General features: G+C 33.7%; 4 protein-coding genes across 7 annotated transcripts; all 4 read right to left on the bottom strand.

Moving 5' to 3' along the window:
- Nucleotides 1-5,261: 5,261 nt before the first annotated feature.
- On the bottom strand, nt 5,262-6,916 carry LOC106413598. The gene is made up of 7 exons (XM_048741768.1): nt 6,865-6,916; nt 6,728-6,771; nt 6,489-6,632; nt 6,234-6,404; nt 6,017-6,142; nt 5,782-5,927; nt 5,262-5,699 (listed from the first exon to the last, which is right to left on the bottom strand). The coding sequence occupies exons 1-7, from the start codon at nt 6,883-6,885 to the stop codon at nt 5,440-5,442; spliced, it is 912 nt and encodes a 303-aa protein (XP_048597725.1). The 5' UTR covers nt 6,886-6,916; the 3' UTR covers nt 5,262-5,439.
- A 1,207-nt stretch (nt 6,917-8,123) lies between these two features.
- Nucleotides 8,124-10,382, bottom strand: LOC106434792 (glyceraldehyde-3-phosphate dehydrogenase, cytosolic-like). Its single transcript, XM_013875645.3, has 9 exons — nt 10,095-10,382; nt 9,989-10,018; nt 9,795-9,895; nt 9,612-9,727; nt 9,425-9,524; nt 9,094-9,240; nt 8,952-9,012; nt 8,622-8,862; nt 8,124-8,525 (listed from the first exon to the last, which is right to left on the bottom strand). Exons 1-9 carry the CDS (start codon nt 10,096-10,098, stop codon nt 8,309-8,311), a joined length of 1,017 nt encoding a protein of 338 aa, XP_013731099.1. The 5' UTR covers nt 10,099-10,382; the 3' UTR covers nt 8,124-8,308.
- Nucleotides 10,383-11,662: 1,280 nt separating this feature from the next.
- LOC125578589 (trihelix transcription factor GT-1-like) lies at nt 11,663-13,916 on the bottom strand. Of its 4 annotated transcripts, none has more exons than XM_048741766.1 (5): nt 13,247-13,913; nt 12,944-12,982; nt 12,533-12,664; nt 12,151-12,381; nt 11,663-12,069 (listed from the first exon to the last, which is right to left on the bottom strand). In XM_048741766.1, the coding sequence occupies exons 1-5, from the start codon at nt 13,827-13,829 to the stop codon at nt 11,870-11,872; spliced, it is 1,185 nt and encodes a 394-aa protein (XP_048597723.1). In that variant the 5' UTR covers nt 13,830-13,913; the 3' UTR covers nt 11,663-11,869. The 4 variants fall into 4 exon arrangements, 3 of the variants coding, with proteins under 3 accessions (XP_048597723.1, XP_048597722.1, XP_048597724.1); XR_007316703.1 differs by having other exon boundaries at nt 12,014-12,069; nt 12,529-12,664; nt 13,247-13,916; XM_048741765.1 differs by having other exon boundaries at nt 11,663-12,381; nt 13,247-13,916.
- Nucleotides 13,917-15,465: 1,549 nt separating this feature from the next.
- On the bottom strand, nt 15,466-16,897 carry LOC106416336. The gene is made up of 2 exons (XM_013857195.3): nt 16,516-16,897; nt 15,466-16,377 (listed from the first exon to the last, which is right to left on the bottom strand). Exons 1-2 carry the CDS (start codon nt 16,836-16,838, stop codon nt 15,555-15,557), a joined length of 1,146 nt encoding a protein of 381 aa, XP_013712649.2. The 5' UTR covers nt 16,839-16,897; the 3' UTR covers nt 15,466-15,554.
- Nucleotides 16,898-17,676: the final 779 nt, after the last annotated feature.

The raw sequence follows: 17,676 nt of genomic DNA, 5'->3' as shown, positions 1-17,676 counted from the left end.
TGAAGAGACAAGTAGCTTTAAGATAGATCTAAAGAAAAGTCTAATGGCTCTTAGGTTAATAGCAAAGGCAAAGAGAAAAGAGATAACCTGCACACAACAACGCAATGGAATCCTTATTTATTTATTTATTTTCATTTATTTCTATATTTATTTCTCTTTTTGCGTAGTAAAACGCTTATCAGTTATTCAATTTTTAATTAATATATTTCATAATTTTTTTGAATTTTTTTAAATATCTGTGTTGTATACAGCTTTTTTTCTTCAGTTGCATTTGTTCTGTTTCGCCTTTTTGGGTACAGCCGGTGCCTAACCCCTCTCCTCGTAAATATCTATCAAATTAATGTCACCGACGATTTAACATACTTATTTCATATTGACATCTGATTTCTTAACACTCTTATTAGCTAATCACAAAATATTGTCTTTTAATATTATTTTAGAATTTCTGATAGAGGACATGTTTTGAAAATAGTTAGAGCTAGTTTTTTCACTTTACACAACGTTTTTTTGTTGAAAAGTAATTTAGCTCATCTCCAAAAGACACTCTATAATTTCAAATATGATTTTTTTTTATTTCCAAAAAGAAAGTTCGAAACTTCAAATAGTGAAATTTTATATTTGAAGTTTCACTATTCAAAACTTCAAATTTAAAGTTTTATATTTTTCTTTGTATTTTGGTCCCTACAATCACACATCACATGTATGATTCATAAATATTTTCTCGTTTATTATTTTAATCTTTAAAAAATTATATCTCATAAATATTTTAATTTTTTTTACAGATTTTAAATTTTACACATAAAATTAAATAAAACTTTAAAATATGTTAAACTAGATTTGGACAACAATAATATACAAAAGAAACTTAACAAAAAGTATTTAAAATTACATGAAATTACATAAATTTAAGTATTATAACAACACTAATAGTAAGGTAAGTTTGATCCGGAACCTTCAAAATTTTCAAATATTTTCAAATATTTTCCATTTTTTTTTGTGTAATTAAAGATGGTTGTTGTTGTTTTTATATCTTTTTCGTACAATTCTTTCTTATTCATATTGAATATATTCACGAGTATTAATATTATCTAAAATAAATTAGTTTTTAGCAATATTTTATGTTTCTCTTTTACTTTTTTGTTCCAATTTAATGTATTTACAAGTATCAATATCATCCGATTTCAACAACTTTTAACTCTTAATCTACAAAGTAAAAATGAGAATAAGAAAGCAAGACCAAGGAGGGAAATCAGAAGAAGAAGGGAGTAGAAATCTCTTTCTGAGGAGAATACATATGCTTTTTGTGATATAACTTGTGTGCAATGCGACCCTTCTTTTTTTTTTTTTTTTGACAACATGCGACCCTTCTTTTCTTGTCTGGATACTTAAATGTTTTATGCTTGTATTTGTGTTGATCTTTAATAACCTAAGACGGATCAGATTTAAAACCCCCCGCCCAGCAGAGACTAAGTCCAAGTAACAACCTTTTTATCAACCACCTCAAAGAACAGTTTATTAGCCGATAAATATGCTACAACTTGAGATCATATGTTTGATCTCTCTCTCTCTCTTTTTCTGATCTCTAGTTTTGTAACGTATTAATGTTTCATTATTGTTCACGCAAACTATATGTTAGTATCCTGAGTATAATATTATATATATTTGCAATTTCTTTTTGTCAACACTGAAGTAAATGATTACAAAACTTGAAAAAGAACAACTTATCACTTACTTTAGGAGTGTTCCATACTTAAGATTCCGGATTAATTTAATGCAGTCTACGGATGAACTTTTTTTTTCAAATATTCAAATAAAGTTCATGAGCTCTTTTTCCAAATATTCAAATGAAATTAACTGAGAAACCAACACCATCATCACTTGCTTCAAATGAGTTTCATTAGATGTATCCACTTACTTGGTAATTTTTCTCTTCCTTTCATTTTCTTATTTCAAGTTGCTGTGGATGTAAAAACATTCAAATTTGATTTAGAAATGGTATCCTGATTCATGTTCCTATATCTGAATTGACCACACAATTCGGGTCGCTTAGCTTTTTAAGAAATTCGCCAATCTTGTTCTGAAGAAAATCAGTTTTGTATAACATGAAAAATCAATTTGCAACATCTAAGGACTTTGCTAGACGAGAGATATGTTATTTTCCTTTTGTTGTTGTTAAGCCATAAATCCTTACAACACTTACACGTTTATGAGATCATAAGGTCCAACTATCGATATCTATCAGTTCACAATTTCCAAAACGACATTTAATACTCCATACCTTTCAGGACCAATTTCACTCAAAGTTTTAAACCAATTTCTACTCAGTTTTTATGTTCATATTGTTAGGACGCGTGAATCCAGATTGAAAATTACGAAACAAAATGTGATGATAACGATAATATAAAACGGTAAAACATTTAAAAAACTGATGTGAAAATAGACGAATACGTGGAGTTGTGATTTGATAACTTTCCTTAACTCAATAAATCGTCACTAGGTGAGACGGTTATGTACGATTTTTGAATCCCAGGATAAAACCACGTGAGACTGTTTTGCATCATCCAAAACAAAATCTACGAACATAACAACCACGCTATACTCTCGAAACTTACTTTGAAAGACTTAGAGGTATTCCTGGAACTTTGTATGATATGAGAGTACTCAATTGTATGAGTGTGTGTTCACTTATGAGTGAGTCCGTTTAATGGAGAGGTAAAATATCTATTTATATGAGAGATTCACAAAGCTTAGTCATAAAGCAACTTGACATGTGTCATTGAGTTTGCTTAAGCTTTTAACATTTGTTACTAAGTCACCATAGTTAGGCACTAAGTGATCTTTAGTAATAGCCACTTTTCAATAAGTTGCATAGCTTGGTCACTAAGTTAGATTAGTCACCAAGTTTACTTAGTTTAAGCCATTTGTCACCAAATATATATTTAACTTAGCCATCAACTTAGTAAAAGGCTTTTCCAATCATTTTACTCAGCTCATGGGCTTCCAAATATAATGGATTTTCTCCATATAAAATACAACATTTACTTCACATTAGATTAGATTTTTTACTCAGCCCAATTGGCTTGTAAAATTCTATATATACTTAATTTTTACTCAGTCCAATAGGATTGTAAAAAATAGTTTCACCAATCCCCCACATGAATAGAAATAATCTAAACATATGCAAGACTCGAAAAAACTTATACATACTCGATTAACTAGATTTAACTAAGACTAGACATACGGACTTTATGAGAGTATAAGCAAAAAACTAAATGTTTATGATATAGTAGCACTTTTTTCTAACCACTTTACTTTTTCATGTATTTGTATTTCATTGTTCAAAATAACATTTGCAGAAAAAGATGGATTTTTACCTATTTTGAATAGAATATTTAGAATATCATTGAATTGAAGTAGGTAATAAAACATATGTTTTTTTTATTAATTTTTATTATTATTAAAATAAAAAAGAATGCACATGTTAGTAATTGCATCCAATCTCCCAAAAAAAAACTATTTTTTTTTATTTTTGGAATGAAATATTTACAGAATCCCCATGAATAAGCTAAAACCTTATTCCATGGTATTTACATGAGATTGCTCAAACTCGAAATTTTGTGAACAATGTGGAGTTGAATTTGTTGATTCTCGGATACGAAGATATCAAATGGGATACATAAAACTGACATGTCTTGTAACTCATGTATGGTATTTGAAACGTATTCCTAGTTATATTGCGAATCTTTTAGTAAACATCTTAAAGAATTAGAAGGTCTAGTATACTGCGATGTGTGATTTGATCGAAATATTTATTTTTAAGAATGATAAACTCTCATCCCCTTCAATCAATTTGGGACGCCCTCGATCTGACATATCTCTTAAAAAGAGTAACATGAAGCTCAGACTTGTGGGTCAGCAAGATAGTTGTAGGAATCTCTTTTTAAAATAAAAAGAATTTATAACCCACTAGTCCGAGTCCGAGCGAGGAAAAGATTAACGCCCCTAAAATGACTAGTGTTGAACTACTCATTGTTAGTATCTGTTGGATTTAATTTTCTGATGGTGAACTTGATGTCTTGAACCACTTGAAAATTTATGTAAACCGAGTCAGCAGATCTAACACAGTTGCATTTTCTCGTGGTGTTAATGTTCTCATATTGGGTTCATTTTAGCCGTGAACTTGGCTGGTATTTCATGAGTGAAGTTGGAGGTTATAGCCTTCTAACCTCCTAGAAACGGCTCCATTTCACATTCACTAGGTGATTACCATGTGCACCTTTCATTACATAAGAAAGTACCCTGTAATATTTTATACACATGTATATCAAGGTCATGGTCTTAGGTTGTACGTACGATAAAAAGCATGATGATGTCAACTTGGTGTCTTCAACTTGCAAAAACCATTTTTCATCTAATCAAGTTTTAGTTTCTAGTTTTTGTTTTTGTAGAAACCATTTGATTTGCCAATCAAGATTTCTAATAAATAGATTTTCTAAAATTTAGGGAAACTAGTTTTTGGAAAATTTAACCAATTTATGAAGAAAAACCAAAAACCAACTTTTGTGAGTTTTTAAAAGAAAAAAGCGAATTCTGATTTTTTTTATAGAAACTACAAAATTTAATTAATTAATAATTAATGAATAATATTTTCATAAAGAAAAATAATCATACAATTTTTGGTACATTAGCTATAATTTAAACAATAATGTGATATAATTTATTTATGTTTCATATCTGTAAAATATGAAAACCCCGAGTAACGACAAAAGAGGAATTACAGAGGTTGATAGAGCAGATGGACTATGTTTGAGATTGGATTTTGACCCATTACAGGGATAGCTGTGAATAAATTTCTGGAATGTGGATTTTGATCGGTCTTGAGTTGCTAAACATCCACACAAAAACGACATAACACATTCAATATCCAGACAAAAGAAAAGAAGGAGGATGGGTAGTAAGAGATTCAAATGGAATTTTTGTTACTACAGGTCATGCAGAAGGGAAAATAGTTTATTCAGCATTGGAAGCAGAATTTCAAGCTCTACTTATGGCTATACAATTCTGTTGGTGTCAAGGTTATACAAGAGTGATCTTTGAAGGAGATAATAAGAAGATTGATAGATATACTCAAGTCAAAAGCTTTGCAGTTTGGTTTATACAACTGGGTACGTGAAATAAGATGGTGGATTAATAAGCTTGGGGAAGTAGACTTGATGTGGACTCGACGACAAAATAATATGGTGGCTGATGGGCTAGCGAAAGCATATCTACCGGCAAATATTTATTTTCAATCTTACTATTATATTCCAAAATTTGTAACAAATCACTTACATAAAGATTATGTATCTTCGAATTTGTATTAATAATAAGATGGAAGTTATAAAAAAAAAGAAAAGAAGGGACACAAGTTAATATCATAAAAAGCATGTCTTCTTCCCCTCAGAAAGAGATTTCTACTCCCTTCATCTTCTGATTTCCCTCCCTAGTCTCACTCTTCTTCTTCATCTGGTATGCCTCCCTGGTCTTGCTCTTCTTCTCCTTCTTCTTATTCTTCTTCTTCTGATTTCTCTCCGTAGTCTTGCTCTTTTTCTTCTGCTGATTTCCCGCCGTAGTCTCAGTCTTCTTCTTATGATTTTCCTCAAAGACGTAATATATATTTGGATTTTCTATCAGCTCCTTTGGCACGACAGTAAAGTTATCTGAAACAAACAGACGAATAAATGAAAGGTTTTACTCAGTTGAAAAAAAACCAAAAAGAATCAAAGAATCAAATTTACGTACGTGGGTGCATGTAGCCAATCGTGGGTGTTATTTTTGGAAGTGGATCAACCACAGTAACTGCAAAATTCAAACCTCCTACAGAACGTCCACTACGTTCCAGCGCCTTTTCTACACCCTCTTGTCCACGGACATAAACTCTGGCTGGGCTGTAAAAAAAAAACTCAAAACAAGCTTCTTTAGTTAGCAAAAAAAAAAATAGTAACAAGCAAACTGGTGGGAGGAAGAAGAAACAAACGTTATGATAGCACCAGAAGCGGTTTCGTCTCGGTAAACAAAAGAGCCGATTGCAGAGAAATATTTCTCTAGCTCCTTCTCGATAACATTGACAGGAAGGAAATTGTCACAACCCGTAACCATGATCCTAATATTGCAGGAGTATCATATTATCAACATAACCAGGCACAAATCTCTAATAAAAAATAAATAGACAAAAAATGAAAAGAGCAATTTACGTGTGTTGTGGCCGATAGAGTCGGCCTTCTTTCATCTGGTCCAAGACCTCATTAAGGTGATTTTGGTGAAACGCGTAAGACTGAATTTGTAAAATCCGTCCTCCCATGTCACTTCCATTAAGCCTCAGCGCCTTTTCTTCATCTTCTTCATTAACATAAATTAAGGCATATCTGTAAAACACAAGAAAACAAGTAGATTTTATAGTTAAGCAGCAGTTAATTTGAGCGATCAAGCTGGAGGAAGAAGCCACAAACCTGCAGAGGGTACCACTATTCTCGTCTATGGGAACATACACATGTATTATGTTTCCACATGAAGCGAAGTGTTCTCTCAAAGCATCATCGACATCTTCCCTACGAAGAGAGGTGTCGTATCCCTCCACCGCAATCCTGCTAATGCTATATATTGCAAAGGATATTAATTAATTAATTACCGTGAGACAAGAACACATGATCTATCTAATTACAGATACAAATCTCAGAAAGAAACGAACCTGCTTTCTCGAATCTCTGCATCACTATCCTTCGATTCCAGAATCTACAGACCCTAAGGTACAAAAGATCTATTAAGTAAATTCTACTAAGAAGAAACCATTACTTGTGAAAGCGATAAGGATCGAAGAAGAATGACTTTGATGGCGGATTCCTGCATGGTTAGGTTTTGGAGATGCAATAAGATTTTCTTCCGGTTCTAGGGTTTAATCTTCATGGAATCTTTTATTAGTTATCTGGTTTGGGGCCGTAAATTTCCTTCTCGTTGGGTCTTGCCTTTAGTTTAGGCCTGGACTAGGCCTGTTCACTCATGTAACAATCAAGTGTTTGTTAGTTTAGTTATATACTTATATGGGTTTTCCCCAAAATAACTCTAAATAAAAAAGATTTATGGGTCAATCATCTAAATTGACAACCATGTGTTTCGTTATGTTCACAAAGTTACTCTGTATAGTTGGGATCTAGGGATTGAGTTTCATCGTTTCAAAGTTGGATACTTTTTTTAGTTCATTTCAGTATCTAAATACTTGAAATATCCACCCTGTAAGAACCCAACCCAGGAAAGATTTGTTCTGAATTTTTTACAGCACAGCTCGCATTTATATCTTTGGACATGCCGATGTAGAGACGAAGGCGCTGGAACTTAGTGGAGGTCATGTGGAAGGCTTGACTACTATTGTAGTTTACTCGGGTTTTCCCATTGCCTAAAAAAAAATCTTAAGTGTGGCTACACTGTCCCGTGTACGTAAATTTGATTCTTGATTCTTTTTTGACAAAGTAAAATTAAACTTTGAATTGTTACAAAAAAAAAACTTTGAATTTAATTCGTATGTTTTTTTTTGTTTTAGGTTTTATTGGATCGCTTGGCAGAGGAGAAGCGCTTGGCTAAGAAGCAGAACACTGCCAAGTAAAAATCTCTTCTCTTTGGAGAAGACATATGCTCTTTAATTTGTGGTATTAACTTATGATGCAACGTAGCCTTTTTTCTTTTCTAGCTCAGTAATCATTAATATGTGAACTTGGTTGGCTAAATCAATAAGCAAGTTTTTTAGTTAGCAATTTATTGTGCACTCACGTTAGTAGTTAGCCTGTCATGTATTAGTTCTCGAGATATCTTTAAGACATTTTACCTGTTTCTTTGGTGTAAATTTCTTGTATTTCACAACTTGAGAAGAGAAATGATAGTTTTGGAGAAAACGGTTAACTGAAATTATCGCGTCGCGTCTTTTTAATCAGAAATAATAGAGAAGCGTACCATACTAACATAAGTATGTAATCGTTCATTCAGTTGATTCATACTTATGTTAGCATTGTTTTAAAATCATTTTACAGATGAATTTATTGATTGATTCATTGGATATGAGAAGAGAGAAGAACTCTTCGTTGTGCAAACACATGGAATTGAAAACATTTAGAGTAACTCATTATATCAAAGACCAAACAAAAGGCTTTCAGTAAAAAAAAACCAACGGTCTACAAACTTACCACCATCATGGCCAGTTAAAATTTTATTCGAAAAAGGGACAAATTTAAGACATCATTACATCATTTGAGATCGAGGTCATCTTTTCTCTTACGGCGATTTAGGCTTTGGACATGTGGATGATCAAGTCGACCACACGGGTACTGTAACCCCATTCGTTGTCGTACCACGACACAAGTTTCACGAAGTTGTCACTCAATGCGATTCCAGCCTTTGCGTCAAAAATGCTCGACCTGCTGTCACCAACGAAGTCAGTTGAGACAACATCATCCTCTGTGTAACCAAGGATTCCCTTTAGCTTTCCCTCAGATTCCTCCCTGTGTATATAGTAACAATCCAATCAGTTAAAGAGTTAATCGTACAAAAGATATGATGATGAAACTAGTAACGAACTGGAACCGAAGAAAGGTTACTTGATAGCCTTCTTGATATCGTCGTAGGTTGCGGCTTTCTCGAGTCTAACCGTGAGGTCAACAACTGAGACATCAACGGTGGGAACACGGAAGGACATTCCTGTCAACTTTCCGTTGAGCTGTGGAAGCACTTTTCCGACAGCCTTGGCAGCTCCGGTGCTGCTGGGGATGATGTTGAAGGAAGCGGCTCTTCCACCTCTCCAGTCCTTCATTGATGGACCATCAACTGTCTTCTGAGTAGCTGAAATAATAACACGAGAACCCCCATTAGCTCCTCTTACAGGCAACAAGTTTTGTGGTGTAACATTCACTGAAGATAGAGAAATTTACCAGTGATAGAGTGGACGGTGGTCATAAGACCCTCAACAATTCCAAACCTGTCGTTGATAACCTACAAGAAGCAACCAAATATTCGAAAATAGGATTAGAAAGTGTTATTGAAATAGGCGGTGAATGATATGATATTCTGTACCTTGGCAAGGGGAGCAAGGCAGTTAGTGGTGCAACTAGCGTTGGAGACAATGTCAAGGTCGGACTTGTACTCGTGCTCGTTGACACCAACAACAAACATGGGAGCGTCTTTGCTTGGGGCAGAGATAACAACCTTCTTGGCACCACCCTAAAACACCAAATCATTCATTCAGTTAAAAGATTGTCATCGAATAAGTATACATACATGTTAGGTTCCAATTTATACTAATACTCTTGCAAGAGCTACATGAGTAATCCTAGAATCCAACTAGCTATATGCATACTACTACACATAATGCCATGTAACATCAAAAGAAGATGAAAAGCAGAACCTTCAAGTGAGCAGCAGCCTTGTCCTTGTCGGTGAAGACACCAGTAGACTCAACAACAAAGTCAGCTCCAGCCTCACCCCACGGGATATCCTCAGGGTTCCTTCAAATGTAAAAACATTCCCAAAAATCAAAATTCCACAACTCTCCATAGCATAAGAAAGAGAGAGAGAGATTTATGCATGTAAACCTGATGCCAAAAACAGTGACTGGCTTCTCACCAAAGAGAAGGGTCTTCTCATCCTTCAACTTGAGTTCATTGTGCTTCCACTGCCCGTGAACACTGTCATACTTAAACATGTACGTCTGCAACACAACATATTAAATTTTACAACGTCACACATAATCAACACATCAATGAAGAAACTCTGACCATGTACTCGGTGGTGATGAAGGGATCGTTAACAGCGACGAGCTCAACATCGTTCCTCTGAAGGATCACTCTCGCCACCAAACGCCCGATTCTTCCGAAACCTTCACCAAACCGCCACCATCAACCTCAGATTCCCTCCCACAGATCTAACCTAACCAAAACCTATGATAAGACGATTCAAAAACAATACTCACCGTTGATTCCGATCTTAATCTTCTTGTCAGCTACACAAACAAACAAGAGACAAATCAAAAACACGATCAACGACGAAGCTAGATCAACAAGAGCGAAGAAACTCACCCATTTCAGAGATTGGAGATGACGAGAGAGAGAGAAAGCAAGCTCGAATGTGAAAATAGTTAGCTAGTGAGTGAGAGAGTTTGGTGAGGCTTTTGGCTTATATAGCCATCGAGATTTTGATCGTGTGGCTGAGATTTGTTCTTGGGAAAAAAGGTTACCGATGAGATTTGTTCATTACTTTTAAGATTATTTACCCTTTTTGCCACTGTTTTGGCCAGTGGTTTATGGCAGGATTAACAACTAATGGCGAATATTCGAGGATTTAAAGCTTAATTATAAGAATATTTTTTTCTGTACAAAGATATTTTTATAATTTGGTGTTCTATATTTATCAAATCGTGACTTCATATTGAGACACATAGGTGCTCCACTTTGAGAGCTTTGTTTGGTCAAATGAACGTCAAAGACTTTATACAAACGGTATGACTCTTGGCTTTTGCCAATAGTCTCCTTCTTCTAATCCTAACTTTCTCATTTGATTTTTCTTTTATTTATGTGTTAGTTGAAAGCGTATAAAACTATTTAATCGCGTATTCATATGGATCCATGTACACCCTGTGAATAACTTAATTTATCAGCGGTCAACAGTTTATCACATATCTAGAATGTTGAGATCTCACTATAGCATGTAATTATGTAGTTGGACACACGTATGATACAACACCATCAAGTGGGTTTTTTCTTTTTGCAAAAAAAGTTTTCTATTCAATGCGAGAGCTTACGGATCATACAACAGTTTTGCTAGCTTATTTTTAGCTTCTAGGGTGATAACCAAAACAGAGGAGGCAAGCAGAAAGGCAGAAAGCGCCTAAAAACCACTTAGAATTAGCTTAACCCAACTGGCTCAAAGTTTAGTAGTTGAATTAGCATGTTAAATAAGTATGTGAGGGCATTAAAGCTTTCAAGTAAGAATACAAATTATATTGATTTTTTTTTAAAAGCTAATTAAATATCAATATATTTGTGAAATATTCAATTTTAAAATCTTTAATAATGATGGTTTTATTGTACCATAACTCGTCAAGTGTATGTTACGTATTAAGCGTGGCAATTCCTTAAATTGTTGTTTATTTTGTGGACTTCTCATATGTTTTTCTAAAATCCATATCATTGTCCGTCTCTTATCCCTTTATCTTGAAGTGTTCACAATGTTCTGTGTAATCCTAAAGATGGAAAAGAACAAAAAATATATCACTATCAAGGTATATGTTGACATTCGATTCTTAAAGAACGTAAAAAGATAGATGCAATTATTGATGCAAACCCTCATGACAAGAAAATGATTGATGCAAACTTTTTAGCAAATGTAATCTTATCCATGTAAACCTGCTTAGAACCAATGTTACTCCAGTTTGGTCTTATGGTTTATGTATTCACTAATCATTTCAATTAACTCACCACATATGCAAAGATCTGCATAGGTTATACTCTTTTGTTTGCTTTGAATTTTGACTAAATAGTGGAACTGCGTATCCGTGAATTCAAGAAATTATTAAGGTCACAACTGATACATTCAAACTGAAATTGAAGTTACCTCTCTTATGATCCTTCCAAAGTGTAACATGCAAAAATACAATTTGAGGTCTTATTAACATGCAAGTTGAATCCAAGTTGATTATGTTACATTTGAGCAAGTACATTCTTTTTTCTTCTCATTAGGTAGGAAACAAAAAGGCGGAAATGTACAAAGGAAATGATAAAACATTTATTTACAGTAGACAGTTTTTGTGATTAGATAAATTGTTGATGGTTTTGGACGAGAAGTTCTCATTCTCTCATCTCACTCCTCTGTACACAGCACCTGGTTGAAGATCATCCATGTTTTCTATGTTCCTAAAACCATCAAACTGCAGACATGTCCATCCCCGTCTAGCTAGAAAATCACGGTAGTCTTCTTCCGTGTAGAAGACTTTCTCTTCTGTATGGACTGGTAACTGGTTGGATTCATCATAATGGCAAACTCTAATAGCTAGTCCTGTACAATTAAGTTTTGGATATTGACAACTCAGTAACCGTATTTGGGTGTAGAAACAGATGGGAATGTGGTGAATCTTACCATCATCCACATGAAGTAGATAGTTCCCTAAGGGCATGTCTCGATCAAGACAACGAACAACCTGGTCTTCATCCTCTAACCAAAAAGCCCGTCGTGTTCTTAACCCAAAAGCGGATCTGATAGTGTCTTTGATTGCTTCAGTGCTACCATCAACGCCGATTCTTCTTGTATAGTCGCCAAATTTAACAGTTATGACCCTCCCACCAAAAGGCTGACCATGAGAATCCCCACCTGCTTGTATAACATAAATAAAAAAGCTCTAATTAATTACAAGAGAGTAAGACATAATAAGCAAGCAGAGGAACAAACCATGTGAAGCAACCTCAAAACTGTTTGAAAAGTTCAAAAATAAATGTTTGAGGCTTTAAGTTATTATACTTGCCGTTTCCAGGAGTCTCTCTCCAATTCCAAGGAGGAACTCCATTTGCTGCAACAGCATCAACTGTAGCGATCGCAAGAGGATGACCATCATGATCAAGACGCCTTTCAAGGTTTAACGCTGGCCTTCCATTAGCTAAAACATAGATTTTAAAAAAAAAAACACTTATCAAAACACATACCCATTCTCTAGAAACCAAACTAAATTTTTTTTTTTTTTTTTTTTAAACCAAACTAAATATCATTTCCTCTTGCACATGTAACTCTTTGTTTCCAATCCCAAATGCTCACAACGGAAGTTATTAACCTCTAGGATTGCTCACTCAAAGAAATTTTTTCAAGAGGCAATGTGCATCCTCTTTGTAATAGAGCAATATATAATTAACACACAAAAGTCAAATGATAAGATCAGTACCTTCAACAGATCCAAAAGAGATGCTCGGATCATCAAAACCTACGATGAAAGATAAAGGTTGCCACTTTTAAACAAAAGAAACTTAAACCAAGTACCAAAAATATCATCTTCTAACAAAATCAACGAGGCTATATTAAAAACATACTCTCAAAAATAGCACTCCAACTAGTATCATCTCAGCCTAAAGCATTGCCCAAACTCTACCACCTATCTTATCAACATAAACACTAATCACATCTGCATTTCCTCAAAACAAATCAAGAAACTGAGCATTCCTAATCTCTAGCCAACCAAAGCTTATACCTTTATCAGTAAATTGCATAAAGGAATCAACTTTAGCAGTGGGCGTTGCATTAGAGCTCTTGCTGTACTGCCCCGTCGCCGTCACTTTCTTGCTCCTCTCCCTAAGAATCTCTTCAATCTCCTTGTAATACGACATCTTCGCCGATCTATTCCCTCTGTCATGATGCTTGGCCTTCTTGAACTCCTTCAACAGATTCCTCCACTTGTCGGTGCACATGGTCGGAGACCGATCGAAGCCTTTCTCCCGCATCTTGGCGGAGATCTGCTCCCAGAGGTGCTTGTTGGACTTAGAGGTGTTGAAGAGTCCGTCCATGCCTCGGCGGAACATGATCAGGGAGCGAGTCTCGTCTTGGACCCATGTCTCCGCTCGTTTCTTGGGGGCTTTCACTTCGTGGTCCTCGCCGCTGCTTTCTCCGAGGAGAATCTGTTGCGGCTGGAGATGGTGGTGATGATGGTTGTGGTGGGGATGTAGATCTCTTCCTGGTGTGTTGGTGGGGACGTCGATGATCATGTTGTCGCGTGCGGTGGTGGTGTTATCGTCTTTGTAGAAATCGATAGGACGAGGCTTGTCGGAAACGAACATTGCTGTCTTATCGGAGCACTGATAGAAGAGATGTGGCGACCGCAGCAATTTTTCGGTTTTTAATGTTTTTAATTTGGGGGGTTTTTTAGTCTATTACAAAATTAGTGATATTTATTGGAGAAGATGCCAATTATTTAAAGTATTAATAAATATCCAAATTCGAATCTAGTCCACTTTTTAGAAAGTTGAATATGTGTAAACTAGGTGTCTTGCCCGCACATACGGGCGTAATCTTCTTATAGATATTTATTATTTTATATTTTGTTAATTCAAAAACAATTTTTTAAGTTATTATTTATATTCTTAACAAGTTTATACCAAACATAAAATAATTTATTATGACATAAAATTTCATTAAAATATATATACTAATTATTGTGTTGAATTTTTCAAAACACTCATATATTAGAAATGTTATAGACTATATTTTTATACAAAAGTTTTTTCTTCATTAATATTTAATTATATATTGTTTTATATCTTAATTTTTGTATAATAAACATATTATTTAAAGATAACAACACAATATATAAGTATTATCTTGTTTTTTAGAAATATAAAATATTTTTTCAAGATAATAACAAAATATATGAGAATTCTATTTTTAGAAATTTGAATATTATTAAAATAAAATTCGTTTTAAATTAAATTATTATATATTAAAATTTATTAAGGGTAACAACGACATTGAACCAGTCTAACTTTTCACGTGAGAGCTCGATTCCGAATATTTACAATTTTTATAATAAAAATTATTTAAAGATAACAACATAATATATAAGTATTATCTTGTTTTTTAGAAATATTAAATATTTTTTCAAGATAATAACAAAATATATGAGAATTATCTTTTTAGAAATTTAATATTATTAATATAAAATTCGTTTTAAATTAAATTATTATATATAAAATTTTATTAAGGGTAACAATGATATTAACCAGTCTAACTTTCAATGTGAGAGCTCTGTTGCTAAAAATTACTTTGCAAATAATAGTATAGATGAAATCTATTTATCGTGTTAATTTAAAAAAAAACAAAAATAATGATTTGTATTTAATTTTATTTAAATTTACAAGGTTTTTGTTTGTCTAGAGACGTAACTATATCAAAACCAAAGACTAGCTATCAAATAAGGAAAAAGGTAGACCACAACAAACCAGGCATATGATACAATAAAACCGTGGGGCATAGGACTCATCAATCGAATTATTTGTTTCCGGTTTTAATGAAACAGACAGGTTCAATAGTGCTTAATATCTTTTTCTATTTAAATTTTCAAAAGTAAAAAATTTTAGGATGAACAATCTTCTGTAAAAAAAAGTTATATGAGCCACACTGTGGAAGCTAACAAGATTGAATTGCCAAAAACATAAGACTAATAATATATAGTCTCTCTCACCAATGCAAAAAAAAAAAAAAAATTGGAAGAAGTTGGGATGCAATGGCAAAAGAGTGCATCATGAGGATCTTAGTTCTAGAGAGACGTTTTGTTTTTGTATTTTCGTTTTTACTACATTGGAGAGAAGTTTCAGTTTCATCTTCTTTGAATAGATGCAAAATGTAACATCATTTCTTGCTTTTCCTTCTTTATATATGAATATTGTTTGTTGAAGCTTGTTACTGGATTCTTTATGGTGACATTGTTACTATCTGTTTATTATTTGATTCATATAAATCTGGAAATAAACATGTACCAACACAAAATATTAAATAAAAGAAGCTGTTCATGATTCCCACTTGCTCTTCAACTTATCAGCATGCTTAAACTCAAATGTCAAGACCACAGTTTCATCCATCCTCCTCAAGACAAAGCTCTCCACCAACACATAACATTTGTAGCTCTTCCAGTTTGAACCGCTTCCATCAAATTTGTCTGATCTTTTAACCACGGCTCTGCTCTTCCACCCGAACCTCTCCTCTTCCCATTTCATCCTCGCAGTGACAACAGACCTCAAAGCAACACTCTTGTTTGCAACCCCAAACCAAACAACCCCATTTTCATCCACCCTTATTGTCTCTTTTTCGATACCTTGTCCCTCAATCTTCACAACTTCTGGCTCAACTTCCATATTGACTACAACCTCACGGTTTTCTTTGTCAGCGTTTTCGCAAGAGTAAACCTCCTCCCATTTTTGGTGAAGAGTCATGTTGTAATAAGTTGAGCTCTTAAGCTGAACCTTTACGTTTCCTTCCTTTACGAATATAAAAGGTACATACCATTTCCCTACCAAAACGTTTGTATTCAGATCACTAGGAAGCTCGGAACGAAGCTGAGCTTGAATCCCTTTTGCATCATCTCTCAGACCATAGTCTTGGGATGTCGAGTACTCTACGCTCCAACCTTTTCTCTTAAGGAACTTTGGTGGTTTTCCGCCAGGAGCAACCGATGTTGCAAAGTAACCTCGATCCCAAGATTTTGATTGATGGATCTCAAATTGTTGGCATACGTCATAAGGATTTGCTTGTTGTGGTTTAGCTTCAGGAAGACGGGTGAAACAAAAGCAGCAGGGGACTCTGTCTTCCTTTTTCGCATTAGCAGAAGCTTCTCTGCAACACACAACAAGAAAGTTGTACAAGTTCATATTGTATTTGTAAGATATCAAGCTCAAGACATTAGATGCATCCTTTTTAAGTTCAATGTAAACTTGAGATTGTTAATGGCGTAGTAACCAATAAAAGACATACCCTGAGTGTTTCCCGCTTCTTTTAATAACGTAGTAACGATTAGAAGACAACGGCTGGTCAAGAACCGGAATGAAAATGACACGATCGCTAAAAACCATGGGCAGGTCTTTAATGACTGTGATGGTGTATTTCATAGTCAGCTTTGCGTTCTGTGGAAACGGTAAGCCTTTGAGTGCAGACTCGTAGCAAGATCCGAAACAACACGTTGGCCTTGACTCTTCATCTTGAATTACAAGTACACCGGAGTTTGGACCTTCAGACGCTGGCTGCTTCAACTCCGATCTGTTACTTTGATATTCCGACAAACGCCTAGTAACATACATTTTTGGTTTAGTTGGTAGATACTTAGATTTTAGTGGTTTTGTGATTCGTAAACTTATGACTGGATCTATTTATAGAGAGTAGGATAAGAAGAAACAATTTTTTTTGTAACCACAATAAATCAATATTTGAATTAAAGAACATTTTATGCTTTATTGTCTTAAGACCTTTCCAAGCAAGTTCTTGACTTGACTCACCCTTCATCTATTAGAAATTTTAAAATATCTAAAGCAAAAAATACTATTAATATAATGTATTCATAGAATTAAGTTTTTAGTTTTAAAACATAATAAGAAAAATATCATATAATTATTTTGGATATCTTAAAGATTTTCATTTTTAAATATGAGATAATCACTTAAAATATATATTATTATTTTTTATAAAATAATAAGATAATATTTTAAAACATCTTGGAAATCTCCCAATAAAAATGTTACTCAGTATTGATTAAACCTGTCAACAAAGTATCTTAGACCTATAATATTAAATAATTAAATTTTAAATATAATATTAAACTAAACAAATCTAAAGTAAAATTTTAATTTTTAAAGAAAGACTAACAATTTTAGAAATCTTTATTCTCTTTTGTGTGTTTAAGACAGATTTACCTCTGCAGTAGCATGATTTTGGTTTCAGTCCAAGGAAGTAATACAGTCAAAACAAATTTTAAACAATCTCTTTTTTTGTGGCTGAAATTACATGAGATATTTAGATTTATTTGAAATCTAAGGGCTGAGAAAGTATGATATATACTTTTATTGTTAAAATATTTCCTCCCTTCACCCCAATATATGTTATTTGCCATTATTTTATATCTTAATATATTTATATATTATT

This window comes from Brassica napus, chromosome A9, assembly GCF_020379485.1.
Source record: "Brassica napus cultivar Da-Ae chromosome A9, Da-Ae, whole genome shotgun sequence".
In the NCBI taxonomy this organism is placed as follows: domain Eukaryota; kingdom Viridiplantae; phylum Streptophyta; class Magnoliopsida; order Brassicales; family Brassicaceae; genus Brassica; species Brassica napus.
Note: the sequence above shows the minus strand (reverse complement) of the source record. Positions and strands in the feature narration are given on the sequence as shown.